The sequence below is a fragment of the Arachis hypogaea genome, chromosome 2, assembly GCF_003086295.3.
Source record: "Arachis hypogaea cultivar Tifrunner chromosome 2, arahy.Tifrunner.gnm2.J5K5, whole genome shotgun sequence".
Taxonomy (NCBI): Eukaryota; Viridiplantae; Streptophyta; class Magnoliopsida; order Fabales; family Fabaceae; genus Arachis; species Arachis hypogaea.
Genome location: NC_092037.1, coordinates 101,748,467 through 101,767,526, shown reverse-complemented (window position 1 = coordinate 101,767,526; position 19,060 = coordinate 101,748,467). Strand labels below are relative to the sequence as shown.

Below are 19,060 nucleotides of genomic sequence, written 5' to 3'. Positions count from 1 at the left end.
GCCAAGTGCTTGAAACATTATTAAAAAAATTGGATGAAAAGTAAGAACTCCCAGATAAATATTTTGCTAATATAATCCTTACCCAAAATTTATCTTTATTATGCAGTAAGTAATTGGTAAACAAACTTTTTTAATAAAACAAAATTTACACATTAAGTATCTCTAATTTTTAAACCTTCATTTTTTTAAATGACAAAGTTATTTCACTTGATCAGCTTAAGCAATGCTCTCCTACTTTTCTCTTCCACAAAAATTGTCTAAGCACAGAATCAATCTTTTAACAAATTAAAGTAAAAAAAAAAGAATTACTTACATCTGATAAATAAAAAGAGAATTAGACTTTAATAATTTTTTATTTTTTATTTTTCAGTCAAACTTTATTTCCATATTTTTTGAAGACGTGGCAAAAATATTTATTCTACTACTATTATTATTATTATTATTATTATTATTATTATTATTATTATTATTATTATTTGAGATGGATCATAAATTCAAGCACACTGCGTATTGACTCTACTATTTGATTATTGACAAAAGTTCGAATTCAGACGCAATGTAATAAGGAATTTAGATCTTTTAAGTTTTAAATTTTATTTGAGAGTATAAAATGTGATTTTTTATTATTTATTTTATAAGTAAAAAAAGAAAAAACATAAAAAAATTATTTAAAATAAAAAATTATATTTTATTTTTTAAAATAAAATTTAAAAATTAGAGAATCTAAATTCATATTAAAAGGCACCATAGCTGCTACTGTAATTAAGATTTAAGAGTAATTTTTCATTTTTGGTCATAAGAGTTAAGAGTGTTCTCTTTTTGGGTATTGCAAATTTGCAACGGGTAGAGTTGAGTATTTAATTATTGTTGATTATCCTTTCATAGCTTTATATTTGGGTCATTATTCCTTCGACGTTGGTTTTTTTTCATTTGGGCCTTATTGGTCCTATTTTGTATATCTAATGGAACTTCCAGCCCAAGTGTTCGAAGCTCTGTTTTTGGACTGTAGCCCAAATTATGTAAACCAAAAAAAAAGTTAAGATAATTATTTACAGACCAAAAACTGTTAAATTATACATTGTCGTATTACTAAAAATAACTAACTTTTAAATTTAATAGTCTTTTAAACATATAAATTCAATTAAATTAATGTGTAAAATTTTTACCATGTCCAAAAGTAAAATGTTAATATCTATATTAAGTATATAAAAAAATAATTATTTATATAAAATATATATTTAAAATAAATTAAATAATATATAATATATATTTAAATATAAATTCATATTAGCCGATTCAAAAATAAAAACTAATCCTATTCAATTAAATATTGAAATTAAAAAACAACTTATTAATTAAGTACTTTAAATGGAGTTCAAAATACTTCATCCTAAGCCTATCAAGTTAGAATAGGTCAGGGTAAAAAAAAAAAAAAAGAGGACATAAGGTGAAAATTGATGTGGAGTCGACTTCACGTGAAGTTGATATTTGAGAATCGTTAGATAATTTGACTGATTCAACTAAATTTTCATCTAATGATTCTCAAATATCAACTACACGTAAAGTCGACTTTGTCGTACATTCATGTCATGGAAGTTAAAGTCAAGGCAAAAACGAAGAAAGAAATTGGTGAGAGTGTGTTACCAATGTGCATACAATACATGCATAGAGTTAGAAGTTAGATCCCTCCAAAATAGATATTTTATTAGATTAGATTGTGAATCTGCCAAACTCCCCATAATGTTGGATAGTACAGTATCTATGTATCTATTTCATTGCTGATTGGCCAAACACATTACGTTCATGATTCCCCAATAATCTCCTTCAAAACTAACACTAACCATTCATCAAACACCTACAAGGCATAAACAAAATTCACACTTTTACTTCCTTTCTTCTTCAACCCATGGCTGCATCTTTCAGTCTCTCCCACTTCTCACTCTCACTGCCTAACAAGGTACCAAGAAGAAGAACAACAACATGTGTTTCCATTAGAGCCATGTCAGAAACAACTTCTTCTTCTTCAGAAACAACTTCTTCTTCAGCTTCAACTTCAGTAACATTTGCAGCTCCACCGAATTTCAAGCCTCCTGAACCAAAACGCTTTGCTGTGAGACCTGACAAGACTGCTGAGGTCTTTGGAGCTGTTCTTCCATTGCTCCTTCGCTTTGCTACTGGTGTTTTTGTTTCTGGGTAAGTGAATTTCTCTCTCAATTTTGTTTCTTTCTTTACAATGTAAATTCAAGTTTCAATTTTTCAACAGAGAAATGGAAATAGTATGAGAATGCATGCTAATATTTTTTTTGACATGTGTGGAATTATATAGCATTGGTTAGTTTAAGCAATTTGGGCACTTCAGATAGTTATGCTTTTCATTCTTCACTGTACTGTAATATAATATGAATCTGTATATATTATTTGTCCTTGTTAATTTGTGAAGATATTTCTGAAAGTTTTGAATCAAAATATCTATCATTCTGAGTGGCTTTATCTATGATTTGAATGTATATTATGCAAAGCTACCGATTTGTGAAGTTTAAGTTTATTTAAATCAAGTAGAAAATCATAAATAAGAAAGCTTATTTTCATTTGAATGCAAAAGGATTCTGCTGAATAACGGAGTGATTCATAATTTCACATTTTTTGTCAATTCAATATAGTTTGTGGTCTAAATACAAAGCAGTGTGTTACAACCTCAACCATAACTTTTGTGCTTATATTTTTTGACCTGATCTTATTGAGGGATTTCTAAATGGACTGTGTTATTTTTGCACATATCAAAATATTGGCAGCAATTCCTTTTTCTTTTTTTCTTTTTAGATTTTGAACTGCCATCATTGCAGGTATTCTTTCTCATTTGTTTCAAAGGATGAAATTCCACCAAACCAGTATGCTTTGGAAGTTTCAGGTATCTCCTTCATTCTCTTATATGTTTGATGCTCATTGCTGCATACTTGTTTACTTAGATCAATTGTTAAATAGAGTTATTTTTCTCGCTGATTGGCAAGTATATGCCAAATTTCTAGTGGTTTTGGATTTCTAATCTTCCTTAGGGTATCTGCATTGTAAAGATCTTATATCAGCTCATTACTTTGTTTTCATTTGTATATATAGTTTGGAATATTTTCTCTAAGTACTCATCCGATATCACAACATAGTGATATTCAACAAATTCTTTTTAATAAACAAAATCTTTGTCCTTCATTTCTTGATAAATTTTGGTAGTTTGGTTTCAGGCTACAAGGTAAAAGAAACAGCGAAGTTAGGTCCTCGCCCAGAGAAGCCTATTGAGATATACGAATTCGAAGGGTACTGTATATTTTCTCTGTCAACAGTTTCTCCATGCTGTGGATTTAGTTATTTTATTTTACTTATTGGATTGGATACTCCAATCTTCCTTTCTTTTACTTCCTTGCTGCTTTGCTTATTGCACCCTTTTTTGGCTTCTACTTTCCACTCTAACGAAAAAACTAATGTCATATTTTCTTTTCTTTTTTCTTTTTAAACTGTAATTATGCACTCTTGTGGATTGGATCCAGCTGTCCATTCTGTCGAAAGGTATGGATTTTTTTAGTCTGGAAGATCTGTTTTCCTTCCCCCGAAGGATTTATTTATACTATAAATTTGGTCAAAAGATGCAATTTTTGTGTGTACTGATGTGGTAGACTTATCTGCAGGTTAGAGAAATTGTTGCCATTTTGGATCTTGATATTCTTTTTTATCCTTGTCCGAGAAATGGCCCGAATTTTCGTCCCAAGGTTGCTCAGATGGGCGGTAAACAGCAGTTTCCCTACATGGTAACTAAGACCAACTCCTTACTCCTTTAAGTGAAACAAACAACAAAACAAGAATCAGTAGTTTCTTATTATGATTTCTCAGATCTTTTGAAATGGAGGAGGAGAATCAGAAAGTCCATTAACCAAGTCTACTTTTATTGAACATCAATGCAAAATCAATATTGTAGCTTTTTATGAATCTTATAGTCACCTTAATTATAAATTTGAAGAAATACTTAAGCTAAAAAGAGGTGCAAGTATCACATTCTCCATGTCTATGACAAGAGTTTGTTAAGTCAATTGCTGTTTTTGTTCTCTTCATACAGACCCATGTAAATATTTTTTAAAATTTCTCTCCTTCTTCATGCTGTTAAAAAGTTTGGAATAATTTTTACTAGTTATGTTAGTTATGTATCTATTATCACTTACCTTATAATACCTAATAATGATTACTTTGTCTCTGAGAGAAATAAACAATTCTTCTCATGTTTCTTGCTTTTAGGTTGATCCAAACACAGGTGTTTCAATGTATGAATCAGATGACATAATTCGTTATTTGGTTGACAAATATGGTGTGTGTATTCATGTTTAAACCCTTTTTTTATGTTGTGTGCTTCTGTGCTTCTCTATTTTTCTTCATCCCATTTTAGTCATTACAAGTATTAAGGCATATTGATAAATGACAATATGAGAAAAGATTGCCACCATAAGCATAAAATAGTGGCAAATATAGATACATGGAACACAAATATTTATACTAGATACAAGCATAACACAATACGGAGATATGACAATGTTTAGAAGTTACAAAATATATGGCTTTAGTATCTTATATAAAATTGGTAAATAAATAACATGAATCACAAACTTTTAACTAAAAAGAGAGAATACTAATCTCAGTTATCCATGCATCATAGCTAGGTATATACATTTTCTTATTCTTCATCACTTAGAAAAATGGCAAGGTTAGGCAATTCCTTATTTTCCATTCCTAGAAACTCTCTTTCTGAATAGCAGCATGTATATCAGTATATGCTTAATAATTTAAACACTATAACATTGATCCACTCCATTTTTTAGGAACACTAATTTTTCCTTTAAGGTTGTCTTTAGGTGAATGCTAGTTTTTGAAAGCTATACACCAAAACTATCATAATTGTTGAGTGTTGAAACATTCATTATCTGTTCTGTAGGTGATGGAAGTGTTCCTATTACTTTGTCACTTGGAATTTTAACGGTTAGAACCTAACCTCACCTTCAATTTCCCCTCCTCCAAAGTAGTTGAACTATAATCCATGTTAATGTCTAAATACTATTGTTTTTTCTGCAGACACTCACTGCTGGTCTCGGCTTGCTTGCTCGCGCCGGAAAGGTAGAGTTTCAACACTTTCTTTGTGTGTGAAAAGTAGCCATTTTCAAGAAATTCAAGGAAGGAGTTATCAGCATATATGCTATATCATCAAAGATTATTACAACTACCCTTTTCTTCTTCTTCTTTTTTTCTTTCATGTCCAGGGATCAACTTATACTCCAGCAAAGTTACCACCAAAGCCACTTGTATTATGGGCATATGAGGTTCGTCGATGAAATACATTACATGCCATGCTTAACAAATTCAATATTTTTATCACTAAATTGCTCTCTATTTTTGACAGTAAATGATTCTTCAATTCAATATAAAACACACTCATATACACATAAATATCAAGAAAAATAATAAATAGATCTTGGTACAAAATTACCCCTGAATATTTATGCATATGTAAGCATGTTATTAGAAAAACTAACTAGTGTCATTTGGCATTACAAATTGATAATTATTCTAAAACCTTAACTACTTTGAAACATGACATATATATTAAAATCGAGTATATGTTTATAACCATGACACATCGACAATCTAGCCAAATCTTAATTTTGAAGTACTTGTTTCTTTCAGGGGTCTCCATTCTGCAAACTTGTACGCGAAGTAATCGTAGAATTGGAGCTACCACACTTGCTTATCAAGTAAAGTCCTTATTATCTGAGCTTCAAACTTTTCAGATTTAATATTCAATAGTGAACATTTTTCTGGGGTTATAATAAAATATATTGTGTCTTTCTTCACTTTTTTTATTATTATACAACTAAATATTATCTTGGTATGCAGCATTTTTTGTGATCTAATTACTGGTTGGCTCTTAGGTGAAAATTTAATTAGGAATTCGGTATCTATAGCTGACGTCTCAAACATTCATAGTGATATCTAGAGTTAAAGTAATTGTTAATTTGTTATATTATATATCCACATCCTCTGCATTAAATCAGTAAAGTAAACATTTGTTTCATGCTATAATGCAAACTGATTCAGCATATAACTAAAAGGTTCATTTTTTTTATTGTTTTACCTTTATATATAAGAGTTTCATCCAGGTAGGACATATATGTAACATTTCAAGTTTATGTAACTACCCACAATTCGTTTGCATTTTTATTGGATGACTGTATAAATTTGTTTTACAATATTAACAAAATTAATCTCTGGTATATACAATCCTGTTTGTTCATGTTACTAACCTTAATATTTTATTGTAGTTGTGCTCGAGGTAGCCCGAAACGACAGATATTATATGAGAAAACTGGACATTTTCAGGTACTTGATTTATTCTGCTATAGTTAGTGAGTTTGTCTGTTGGTATTTTGATTATACTTCACATGATTAATAGTTTCATGAAAGAGTGTTCGGTTAGTGGGATAGTGTTAATGTTATTGGTTATGCTTCACAGGCACCTTTTTTGGAAGATCCAAACACGGGGGTAGAAATGTTTGAGAGTGCAGAGATTATAGAGTATATAAAAGCAACTTATGCTCTTCAATGAGTGTTTGTTCTACTAATTAGGTCTAAGACTATATAGTATTTATCATTTATAAAGTGTACATATCTGAGTTTGGATTATGTGTTGAAGATCTCAATTGTCTAATAAGCTTGAACAAATTCAAATAAGTTCAGCTATGTTGTAATAAAAACAGTCAAAATTAACTTATGATTTGATAAATTAAGCTGAACAATTAGGTTTAATTTTATAATGTAATGTTAACATTCGTTATAAACATAATACTAAAATCTTTTCTAAGAAGGTTAGTATCTTAGTAAATGACCCTACTCCCGAGTACCGATACAAATCTTCTTATTCATGTGACACTGTACTCGAGTCATACAATACATTGCTTTTGGACGACGACTTAACTTTAGCACAATATTGTGTTTTGTTCATGTCATAAAAATTTAATAAAGTTTTTATGTTGATTGTTGGAGGTTTGACACAACCCTCCGCTTTTACAAAGGCTTGAGACTGACTATGTAACATAGGCAGAGTTGGTAAAAGTATATGACAAATCAAAAACATATTATATGCAATGTCACTTAGTTTAAGGGTAGATCAATGTAATCTACCCTAAAATTTATTAAGTTAATTCTTAAGGACATCAAAGAAGGCACAATCACATGGTAGTAGGTGGGTTGGAGAATCAAATATCTCATCCAAAGGTCTATTTGAAAAGTATCATTGTCTCTAAAAGTGTTATTTTTCTTCTAGCCATTGTAAGCATAAAGGTTCTCCTGGGGAAGGTTCATTTGGCTCTTGTCTTCTCCAATTATTCTTATGCTAAAAAAAATTTGTAGACTGACACAATCTCATTAGAAAATAATTGTATACTAATTATTAAATTCAATGTAGCTTACAATCTGAATATATATCAGAGGAAGGTAGTAACGAAGGAATAGAAGTATAGAACTGACTGAGTCTAAGGCAGTTACAGGAAAATAGCAACAATGCAATAGAGCTGACTGAATCCAAGGCAGTTACATAGCGTCTAAGTCATAAATGATAAATCAGTTTGGCAACATTCAGTTATTCTATTATATTAAGTTTTCCTCAGTTTCTTATAGATATATATAAGAATTTAATTTTGATATACTGTCAGTGTAAAACCGTTTTTATATATCCAATCACATAATACCATATTAGTAAAAATAATTACTTTTTATATTAACACAGTAAATAGTCATCTAAGAGAACGGTTGTAATTGCACAACTATGTAAAACGTTTTATACTGTTCGTACATCAAAATTAAATTATATATAATGTAACCATGTATTAGCTAAGAGATCAATATCATTCTATCTCAGTATTCATTCATCACGGTTTACATTTTCATACTCTCTCTCTCTCTGCACAAATCTCATTGATTCATCATTTCTAGCCATGCCAAAGCTTTGATTAGATGGACAAGTTTTGAGGCAAGTAATCCTAACCTAAGTTGTTTTTTGTTTTAGTCTTGTGTTTGTTAATGTTTTTCTGGGTTTTTCATCAGAACCCTAATGTCTTTGGACTCTGGTGCTTGAAAACATGAGTTGACCTAACAGTTTCTTTTATGAGTTTAATTTTGATGGACGGAAAAATATTTTACATAGTCGTACAATCACATCCGTTCTTTTGGATGACTATTTACGCAATTAATAAAAATTTCACACGGTCAATAAAAATAGTAATTATTTTTTATAATGTGACATTACGTAATTAAATACACGTATAAAATTACTCTATACGGTATATCAAATTTAAATTCTTCTTTTTATTAGTGGGGAATTTCTATCCTAAGTGGAGGAGGTATAATCTCATTTTGTACCATCATTCCCCCCGTGTTATATATATAATTAATTTTTTATTTTATATTTTATATTTGAGTTAACACTCTTTTATTTTTTTTAGACATTCAAATATAATGATTTATGAATGTTTCTAATCGCATACAAAAATAAAATAGAAACTCCATAATTTATGAAAGTATAAACTGCCAAAAAATAAATTCATGAAAGATAAATTACAGTGACTTCTCCTAAATTTAATATAATTAATTTCTACTCACTATTAATTTTTTTTTCCAATTAATAATAGCAAAATAGGTATGTGTAAAATACATATTTAGTAATATCATTTTTAATTGATAAAGGCTATTATGAACAATCCAAGTAACAAAAACATTTTACATGGTTTTTTTAATTTTATTTTAGAAAAAGAGAATAAGTGTAATTAAACTTGAATTCATGAGAGTTAAATATAAGTATATAGTGTAATTTATTATTTATATATAGATAGATTAATTGCATCATGGTGTCCTCTTATGATCTAAGCTTGTAATACAAAAGAAAGAAAGAAGTAGTAGCATGTATACGTTATAGTTTTGGCAGAATATGAAACTGAATTGGATTTTCAATGAGTAGAATGGATTTTGATATACCCTAATAATGGGAATCTAACCATGTGAGGCAATTGTAGACTAAGTAGTCCTTTTTTACTTTCGGAATATTGGAACTGTTTTGTGGGCCTCTTTGGATAAGTAGTGGAGTCTCTATTATATAGCTTTTTCTCTTTTATATATATATATATATATATATATATATATATATATATATATATATATATATATATATATATAGAGAGAGAGAAAAAAAATATAGTGTTAGCTTTTCAATTTAGTGAAAACTCAAGTGCAGTCGACTCACGTGAAGTTAATACCTAAAAGCCGTTAGATAAAAATTTAGTCAAATCAGTCAAATTATCTAACGGTTCTTAGATATCAACTTCACGTAAAGTCGACTGCACCTGAATTTGCACCTTAGTTTTCACTTTGATTTCTAGTTTCAATTCCATACGAGAAAATCTTTAAATCTATTATCTATGTAATAATTACCTTTGTCTTTTGTGATAATTAATTGAAGCCTCTAACCCATGGTATTCTTTCATTGATGCCAAAAGCCATTTCCTTTTTTTTTTAACTAAGCCAATTAATTAATTAATTAATTACCACCTCAAAAACATAATATAACATGAAATGAGGGCTGAACTCATATTTCCATGGGTTGAAAGAAAAACAATTAACCTCTTAAAGAAATTTTTAAATATTCTCAGAGTCAATACTCTCATTCTAATTAATTAATTATCTTTCATATTAACAGTATAAATTTATTATTATTTTTAATTTAAATTATAAAAAATAATAAAATAAAAAATTAATCTCAAATTGACAAAGTAAATTAAATAATGCAGAATAAGATATTTATTTGCTCTCAGAATACATACACAATAAATTTTCAACCTCTTATATTAACATGCATTAATATAATACTTTCATGCATCTTGTTAGTTTCGTCGTTAAGGTAATCTTGTAATTTTCTACAACTTCATACTATAGTTTTCTTCATTCAAAATTTTTAATTATTTAATTTATTCCCATTTTCTTGTGTTCTGCCTTTTTCATATATGAATGGCCTTTTGCTTTGAATAAACAATACTCAATTAGCCAACTGGCTTTTAATATGATGTAATGTTCAAAGCCATGTTTCGAAATTATCAAAGCATAATTTACTAGATTAGATTACAATGACATTGATAATTGATGATTGATGCAATGATGCTGTCGTGTAATTTCACTCATTAAAATATTTTAAACTACAAAATTATGGGATTTTTTTCGTTTATAAAATAAAAAAATTATTTATTTCCTTCAAAACAATTTTCTAACTTTATTTTTGTAAATACGATTTTTTTTAATTAACAGCAATTTTGTCGCCTTCTATCCCGGCAAACTTTATGATGAGTTTGCTACACTATATAAATTTCGTGGGACCATTGGTTTATCGCTTTCTTCTTCCATTCTATCTTCCAAAATTTTTTTGTAACTTTTTTCTTTTTTACCTTTTTGATTTGTTGTGGACGACAGTCTCAGTTCCAGGTTAGTAAATAACAGTTTATTCTTTTATGTTAAATTGGTTTACTACTTATATGTTGAATAAAATTATTAGGTATAGATCGTTTGTTAGTTTTTTTTTTTGTGACTAGATCGTTTGTTAGTTAGAATAATAGATTTAATTTTTACATGCTAGTTAGGTAGACGTACTTTTTAGTGTTGTTATGTTAGGTATATTATTTTTATGTTACTGTTTTTTTATATAGTGGCTATGGATCATGATGTAAAAGAATATAGGAAAGTACGTTATTTGATAATCTAGTTATTGGTATAGCATTGTGTTGTGAGTTAGAAGGTAATTAGGTGAGCACTAAAATTAATATGACGACGTCAGCTAAGTAGATTAAGCTTAAAATTAGTAGGTTTAAGAGCCATTTCTGATTTATTTAATTTTTTAATAATCCAGTATGTGATTTTATTTTAGTAGATTGTGTTTCGATAGAGCAGCAGTTATTGGGTTATGAACATGAAATGTATAGACTAGATCAAGCTGAGCACATTGCTGGGAGGCTTGATCATGTGGTGTGAATTTTTACCCTTTTTTTATTATTAAAGTGAAGGAAAAGTGAACTTGCTATTGTATGTATTGAAGGTACCATTGTTTGTTAAAATTTTTTATTTTTTTTTTCGTTTGGTATGCGCCTCGGATCTTGCGCACTAGATGGAACTTGATGATACGACCGTCGGAGCATATTAGGCCATATATGAGACGAGCCGATTTTGAGTACGTCGCATACATGGTAGAGTTTGAGCATGACTAGTCACTTGCCTCGGCATTGATAGAGAGGTAGAGGTCTGAGTCCCACACATTTTATCTACCGTGCAGGGAGATGACCATCACCCTGCAGGACGTGGCATATCAGTTGGGACTCCGGATTGATGGTGATCCTGTCGGTGGATGCATCGGTGGATGGGAGCAGTACCACCAGGAACGGACCATTGAGGAGTTGTGTGAGCAGATATTAGGTGTTGTTCCTGACCCAGAGTCACAGACTAAGTGGACTAGCAAACTTACTTGGTTCCATAACACGGTTTGTGAAGAATTAGAGCAGGATGCCACAGAAGAGCGGCTGATGAGGTATACGAGAGGATATATCATGCAGTTGATCGGAGGTATCCTCTTCCCTGAAGCTACATACATCAAGGTCCTCCATCAGGGGAAGCCACCTGATATGCACCCAAGAGTCAGATGCATCAGGGAAGAAGATACCTCCGCTGCATGATATATCTTCTCGTATACTTTATTAGCCGCTCCTCTGTGGCATCCTGCTCTAGCTCTCCACAAACCGTGTTGTGGAACCAAGTAAGCTTGACAGTCTACTTAGTCTGTGACTGTCTGTCCTCTGGGCCAGGAACAACACCTAATATCTACTCACACAACTCCTCAATGTTCCGTCCCTGGTGGTACTGTTCCCACCCACCGATGCATCCACCGACAGGATCACCATCAATTTGGAGTCTCAACTGATATGCCATATCCTGCAAGGTGATGGTCATCTCCCCGCACGGTAAATGAAATGTGTGGGACTTAGGCCTCTACCTCTCTATCAATGCCGAGACAAGCGACCAATCATGCTCAAACTCCACCATGTATGCGACGTACTCAAAACCGGCTCGTCTCATATATGGCCTAATCTACTTTGGCGGCCGTGTCATCAAGTTTTGTCTAGTGCGCAAGATTCGAGGCGCCTACCAAACGAAAAAAATAAATAATTTTAACAAACAATGGGACCTTCAATACATACAATAGCAAGTTCACTTTTTTTTCACTATAATAAAATAAAAAAAAGGTTAAAAATTCATACCACACGATCAAACCTCCTAGCAATGTGCTCAGCCTGATCCAGTCTATACATCTCATGCTCATAATCCAATAATTGCTGCTCCATCGAAATACAATCTACTAAAATAAAATCACATACTGGATTATTAAAAAATTAACTAAATCAGAAATGACTTATAAACATACTAATTTTAAGCTTAATCTACTTAACTGACGTCGTCATATTAATTTATAAGTAACCCAACTTTAAATTTTAGTGCTCACCTAATTACCTTCTAACTAACAACACAATGCTATACCAATAACTAAATTATCTAATAATGTACTTTCCTATATTTTTTTACATCATGATCCATAGCCACTATATTAAAAAACAGTAACATAAAATAATATACCTAACATAATAACACTAAAAAGTACGTCTACTTAAGTAACATGTAAAAAATAAATCTATTATTCTAACTAACAAACGATCTATACCTAATAATTTTATCTAACATACAAGTAGTAAACTAACTTAACATAAAAGAATAGACTGTTATTTACTAACCTGGAACTGAGACTGTCGTCCACAACAAACTTCATAGAGGTCGAAAAGTTATAAAAGAAAGAAGTTACAGAAAAATTTTGAAAGATAGAATGGAAGAAAAAAGCGACAAACCAATGGTCCTACGGGGTTTATATAGTGTGGCGAACTATAGAGTTCGTCGAGGTTGCGGCGAACTCCATAATTTATATAGAGTTTGTCGGGACGACAAACTTGCTGTTAATTCCACACAAAAAAATTGTATTTACGAAAATAAAGTTAAAAAATCATTTTGGAGGAAATAAATAATTTTTTTATTTTATAAACGAAAAGAATCCCAAAATTATGTTGAGTACGTTTACAATATTAAATATTATATCAGTTATTCGAATAAAATATATATTAAAAATAATTAAATAATATATTTATATATAACTATAATAATTAAATTAATAATTAATTTTTGTTATGCATATAACATTTTTAAAACAATGGTTACATGTGTTATATAAACCTTATTTTATTTTTAATACCTCCAAAAAAATAAACCATAATGGATTGGTACTATTTTCACAATGAAATGAGAGAATCTAACCAAATAAATAAAAATGTAATTATTTTGAAAAAAGAAAAGAAAAAGAAAAGTGAATTGTACAAGAAAGAACAATCATGGAGGATGTGTGTCTCTGACTCTCTCCATTATTCCCAACCTCTTAAATTGCTTTTGTAATTTGTATGTTTCCAAAACCCAATATTCCCCAAATCTCAATTTGTATCACCCAAAGTGGCCTACTATTTTATAGGCATCATGCATGTCTTATACTTTTCTCCTATCCTTAAGGAATGTCCATCATCCATCATATGGAACACTAAAAATTAAAAAAGAAAAGAAAATGATATATAATTTTTTTTAAAAGAATGGTTGATTATCAAATACTTATTACTTTAGAATCTTGTAAATAAAATATTTAATTAAAAATTTATATATAGTAATTTTACATATATCAAAATTAATCTTTACTGAGAATACAAGGATATATTCACGTGTCTCTAGATAAAGTACATCATAATTTAATTGATAATTTAAAGACTTACCTTACAAAAGGAAACACATACATAAGATTTAGAATTTGGATCTCTAAATTTTGAATTTTTATTTTAGAGAATAAAATATAATTTTTTATTTTTAAATAATTTTTTTTATAATTTTTTTATTCTACTTATAAAATAAATAATAAAAAATTATATTTTATTTTTAAAATAAAATTTAAAATTTAGAAGATCTAAATCTTAAGGTATATATCCATATTTTAATCTATATTTTTGGAACAATCAAATGGTTGCTCCAATTCTCTAGCACTAGTGTGCAATTCAAATATTCCTCTCTTAGCTTCGTTATGAATTTGGTTGAGTAGGTTCCATTAGCAGAATTAATTAAATAATAAACTTTTTTTTCTTGGATTATATGTAGCGGCTAGTTTTGTTATTATTAATTTTCTACTAATACTAAAATTTAGGGTAAATTACTGTAAGGATTTTATTAGATCTATATCAAGAAATTAAAACATCATAGAAATACACATTAATAAACAAATATTATTAGGATTTAAAAAAGTTGTTTTATTCAATGATTATTGATTACAAAACGAAAAAGTTAATTTTCTAACACAAATCGTAAAATAATTTATTATATTAACTAAAATAAGTGCTATTTGTGAAGCCAACAACTACAATGTATGTAGCTAGGGGTGGAAAAAGGTCAGGTGGTCTGCCAGGAGCCTGCAGCCTGGCCTGGCCTGTTATAAAATAGGTATAAATCCAGACTTTTTTAAAAGCCTTAATACATTAATAGGCCAGGCACAGACTTACTAATTAGTCTTATAGGCCTGTCAGACTTGGTTGGGCCTGTTAAAATATAATAAAATATATAAATAATTATTTATTATTAATAAAATTATGAGATATTTTAAATTTATTATATTTTATTATAAATATTTTTGTATATTTTAAATATGTTAGAAGTTTAAAATTTTTTATAAATATTAAATATATGACATATTATATATAACAATTTTTATTAAAAAATAATTTTTTTAAATAATACTTTTATTTTGTAAAAAAAAATTATCAGGCCTTTTAATAAGTTTTAGGTCAGGCCATGCTGAACAGGCCAGACCTAGTACTTTATAAAGAGCCTATAACAAACTGCAGGCCAGACTCAGGCCAATTAATTGTATGACAGACCAAGCCTATTAAAAGCAAAGCCTGACTTGGCCTGACCTGTTTCCACCCCTATATGTAGCATAACAAATATGATATTGTAAAAACTCTTTATTATTACCTCTTTTATACATGCAAGTAAAAGCTAGAGACAAGACTTATCCCAACACAACAACATACACCAAAATAGAATGATAATAAATATAATCATGCAATGTTTGTGGTAGATGGTAACAAAGCATGGCCAACTATATTAGATATATACACCAAAATTAATTATTAATATAAACTATATATATTAAAAATAAATTAAATGATATATTTATACATAATAAATAATAATTAATTTTAATAATTAATTTTAGTATATAAATAATATTTTTACTAATATTAACAGAGAATATATAGAAAAAATTAAAAAAATACTATAAAAAATAAATTCTATGATAATTTTGTTGTGATGTTTAAATTATTTAACTTAATTTTAAAAATAAAAAATAAAATATTTAAAATTATTAAATATTATTTATTTATTTTTTTTAGTAAGTTAAGTATAATATTAAAAGCATTTATCTTTTTTGTGCATGCAGTAATTCATTAGCCAATAACAAATTCTTAAATAAAATTCAGTATCACAACGAATTAATAATTGATCTACTGAGTCGAGGAATACTGTAAAAAACTAAAAAAAAATAAATAAATAAAACAAAACAAAAAACGACACTCACTTTCCATTAATCTGGCAAGTATCCAACAACCAAGCTCAACTTTACCAAACTGCACCGCAATCCAACTTCATAGCAATCATAATAATTGGAGATCAATATATAATTATATATATCAACACAACACATTTCAAATATATAATTTTTAATTTTTTTATTATTGTTATATTTATATATATTATATATAAAACATAGGCTGTCAGATCAAAGGAGAAGACACATAGCTATAGCCACTTTCAACAATGGCCTTGCAGATTATCTTCTCAGTCATAGTTTCCATTGCACTCTTCTTCTTGCCTTTGTACACTTCTGCAAATGAATGTAAGATTTCCATGAATTCCCACTAATTATTCTTTTGGAGAAAAAGAGGAACACTTTTGTTTTTCTTCTTTCTTCTTCATCGTACAAGTTTTGCAATACCATACATGTACACTTTTGTTTTAATTTGATTTTAAGTATAAAATTTAGTTCTTTTATATATTTCAAACCATTTATTATTTCCTTCTCTTTTTCTCCAAAATCAAAACTCAAATATATATAAAGACTCTAGAACTATGAGCTTCTAAGTTCTAACATACATCAAATTTTTCATATATTGGTATTGTTATAGTTCTAACAAGTTGTTTTCTAATTGATTTTTTTTTTATTTACACTATAGATTCATCAGTTAATTTTAGTTACACTGGTCCACACAATGGGCCTGAAAAATGGGGAAGCTTGAGTCCATTATTTGCAGCATGCTCACATGGAGAATCTCAGAGTCCTGTGAATCTAAACAAGTCTTACATTGTCTTCAACAAGGATCTTAAGTCTTTAGACAAACACTACATTCCTACAAATGCCACTTTGGTTAACAACAAATTCAACATTGGGGTTTGTTGATTTGTTCTCTTCTCATCTTCACCTACTATTACTCCTTTTAATTTTAGTGTTTTTCTTATTTTCCCCTGCCTTCTTTTTTCTTTTTTCATGTTCTTCTCTTATTTTCATTATAAAAATTAAAAAATATTAAAAAATTATCAGAATTTATTATTTTTTATCATTACTTTTAGTCATCAACCTCATTTCTTTAATTTAGTAATCTAACAAAATATGTTAACCCACATTTTTAAACTTTAATAATTAACTGCTGGTCAAAAATAATAAATTTTGATAATCTTCTTGTATTTTTTTAATTAAAAATTAACTATCAAATAAAAAATATGCATTTTTATATATATATGTATATATTATACACTTTCAATATATATTTTATATTTTAATATGAATTTTATACGAAAAATATTACATACACACAAAAAATCAACAATTAAATTAAATTATTATATATTTATGTATAAATATATGTATTATTTAATTTATTTTTAACGTGTATTTTATATTTTAATAAATATTTTATATAAATGGTTGATTTTTGGTGTACATATAACCCTTTTTTTTTTGCGTATAAGAGTAATTCATTTGGTAACTTATTTTTTGTTATACATAACATGGTTCATTATTTAATGATGTTAGTTATAACTTATAACAAAAAAAAAAAGAGTAATGCTAGGGGTACAGCAATTTTTGTGATTAGTAGCCATCAAATAGCCATTAATGATGATTTAATGATGTGAAATTTGTGTGAAATTTTATCCAATGACTTACCTTTCTCTGCTGGTTACATGCTGACCAAACTTCAATACAATTACTGGCCCCTAGACTTTTTCAAGAAAAAAAAGTTTGAATTTTGTGGCTGCCCATTATATTTGATTGATAATTTCTCAATTTTCTTTCATGAATAAGTTAGGAAACCATTATACTTAAAAGGTTTTATATCATTTGTAGGTGCAATTTGGAGGAAAAGTAGGAGATATTAATATAAATGGAAAAAATTACTCCTTGAAACAATTGCATTGGCATTCTCCCGCAGAGCACCGTGCAAATGGTCGCATGTAAGTTTCCTCAAAATAATGTATTATTGCAAATTATTCCTTCTACTTCATGATAATAATATTTAATCACTTCGAATAAAAATATAACAATAAATAAAATTAAAGTAACAATTATTTTAAACCAACTAAATTTTGTTTTTTCATAATAATAATAATAAGTAAATAAATAATTTTAAAACATATAAATATTGTGAACACATACAGACATGTTGCTGAGCTTCATCTAGTACACAAAAGTGAAGACAATGAAATAGCAGTTATAGCAATGCTCTACAAATTGGGTAATCCTGACCCTATCATCTCAAAGGTACAATTATTTATTATTATATTATTATTCTTGTCTCATGAATATTAGCAATAATTAGAAAACTCTATTTATTAAATTGATAACACTAATAGTTAACGTGACTATTAGATTGAAGACAAGTTGATTGAGCTTGGGAGAGGGCATAGTAATACTCAAATTGCTATTGGAACCTTTGATATAAAGGAATTAAATAGAAGGCCACATAGATATTTTAGATATATTGGTTCTCTCACCACTCCTCCATGCACAGAGGGTGTCCATTGGAACATCCTTGGGAAGGTATGTATTAATTAATTAATTAAGGGAAATTATTATCGTATTCATGGTTTAAAATTAATTACCAAAATTTTAGTAATTTTAATTTTACTATTAATTAGAATCATTACTAAAATTATTTCTTAGAATATATATTGATTTGATATTGGGCCATGCAGCTAAGGACCATATCTGAGGAACAATTAGAGCTCCTAAAAGCCCCATTGGACCCAACTTGCAAGATCAATGCAAGGCCCATTCAGCCCATCAATGATCGCAAAATTCAGATGTACTTCAAGCCCAACCATAATTCATGAAAAAAAATGTCATTGTTAATTAGCTCTAATAATGTATAATTAGCTATCCAGCAATATAAATATTTAAGTTTCTCTATTCCCTCAAATTTCTTATATGCATAACCTTTGAGGTTATTTGTAATTTAGTTTTTTTTTTTTATTTTAATGTTCTAGTTTGCCTAAGTGCCTAGTTCAATAAATTCTAGTTTAGCCTTTTATTCTCATTCTCTCTTCTTAAAAAAATCCCAATTTATAAATTCTAGTTTAGCCTTTCAATTCAAGGTTTAATTCTAAATTTAATTAATCAATTTTTTTATTCCCCTAGGCCCAATATTCATCTTACTTTTTTTACTTAAATAAAAGATAAGGACACTTTTTAATAAACAATCTAACAAACATTTAAAAAAGATTAACAAAAATCAAAGAATAAAATTAAAAAAATATTTAT

At 28.5% G+C, this 19,060-nt stretch overlaps 2 protein-coding genes across 2 annotated transcripts; both read left to right on the top strand.

Moving 5' to 3' along the window:
- Nucleotides 1-1,634: 1,634 nt before the first annotated feature.
- On the top strand, nt 1,635-6,892 carry LOC112758597 (uncharacterized). Its single transcript, XM_025807308.2, has 12 exons — nt 1,635-2,193; nt 2,844-2,908; nt 3,237-3,309; nt 3,540-3,558; nt 3,678-3,797; nt 4,279-4,348; nt 4,970-5,013; nt 5,107-5,148; nt 5,292-5,351; nt 5,716-5,783; nt 6,351-6,408; nt 6,542-6,892. Exons 1-12 carry the CDS (start codon nt 1,907-1,909, stop codon nt 6,632-6,634), a joined length of 999 nt encoding a protein of 332 aa, XP_025663093.1. The 5' UTR covers nt 1,635-1,906; the 3' UTR covers nt 6,635-6,892.
- A 1,031-nt stretch (nt 6,893-7,923) lies between these two features.
- LOC112758587 (alpha carbonic anhydrase 1, chloroplastic-like) lies at nt 7,924-18,836 on the top strand. The gene is made up of 7 exons (XM_029293779.2): nt 7,924-8,056; nt 16,016-16,141; nt 16,479-16,693; nt 17,648-17,754; nt 17,959-18,061; nt 18,170-18,340; nt 18,496-18,836. The coding sequence occupies exons 2-7, from the start codon at nt 16,063-16,065 to the stop codon at nt 18,631-18,633; spliced, it is 813 nt and encodes a 270-aa protein (XP_029149612.1). The 5' UTR covers nt 7,924-8,056; nt 16,016-16,062; the 3' UTR covers nt 18,634-18,836.
- Nucleotides 18,837-19,060: the final 224 nt, after the last annotated feature.

Excerpts from the sequence above, each read along its gene's own strand:
- LOC112758597 (XM_025807308.2), top strand. The coding sequence starts at position 1,907 with ATGGCTGCATCTTTCAGTCTCTCCCACTTCTCACTCTCACTGCCTAAC. Across the intron at positions 4,349-4,969 it reads TTATTTGGTTGACAAATATG|GTGATGGAAGTGTTCCTATT; the intron begins GTGTGTGTATTC and ends TCTGTTCTGTAG. Across the intron at positions 6,409-6,541 it reads AGAAAACTGGACATTTTCAG|GCACCTTTTTTGGAAGATCC; the intron begins GTACTTGATTTA and ends TATGCTTCACAG.
- LOC112758587 (XM_029293779.2), top strand. The coding sequence starts at position 16,063 with ATGGCCTTGCAGATTATCTTCTCAGTCATAGTTTCCATTGCACTCTTC. Across the intron at positions 16,142-16,478 it reads GTACACTTCTGCAAATGAAT|ATTCATCAGTTAATTTTAGT; the intron begins GTAAGATTTCCA and ends TTTACACTATAG. Across the intron at positions 18,341-18,495 it reads ATTGGAACATCCTTGGGAAG|CTAAGGACCATATCTGAGGA; the intron begins GTATGTATTAAT and ends TGGGCCATGCAG.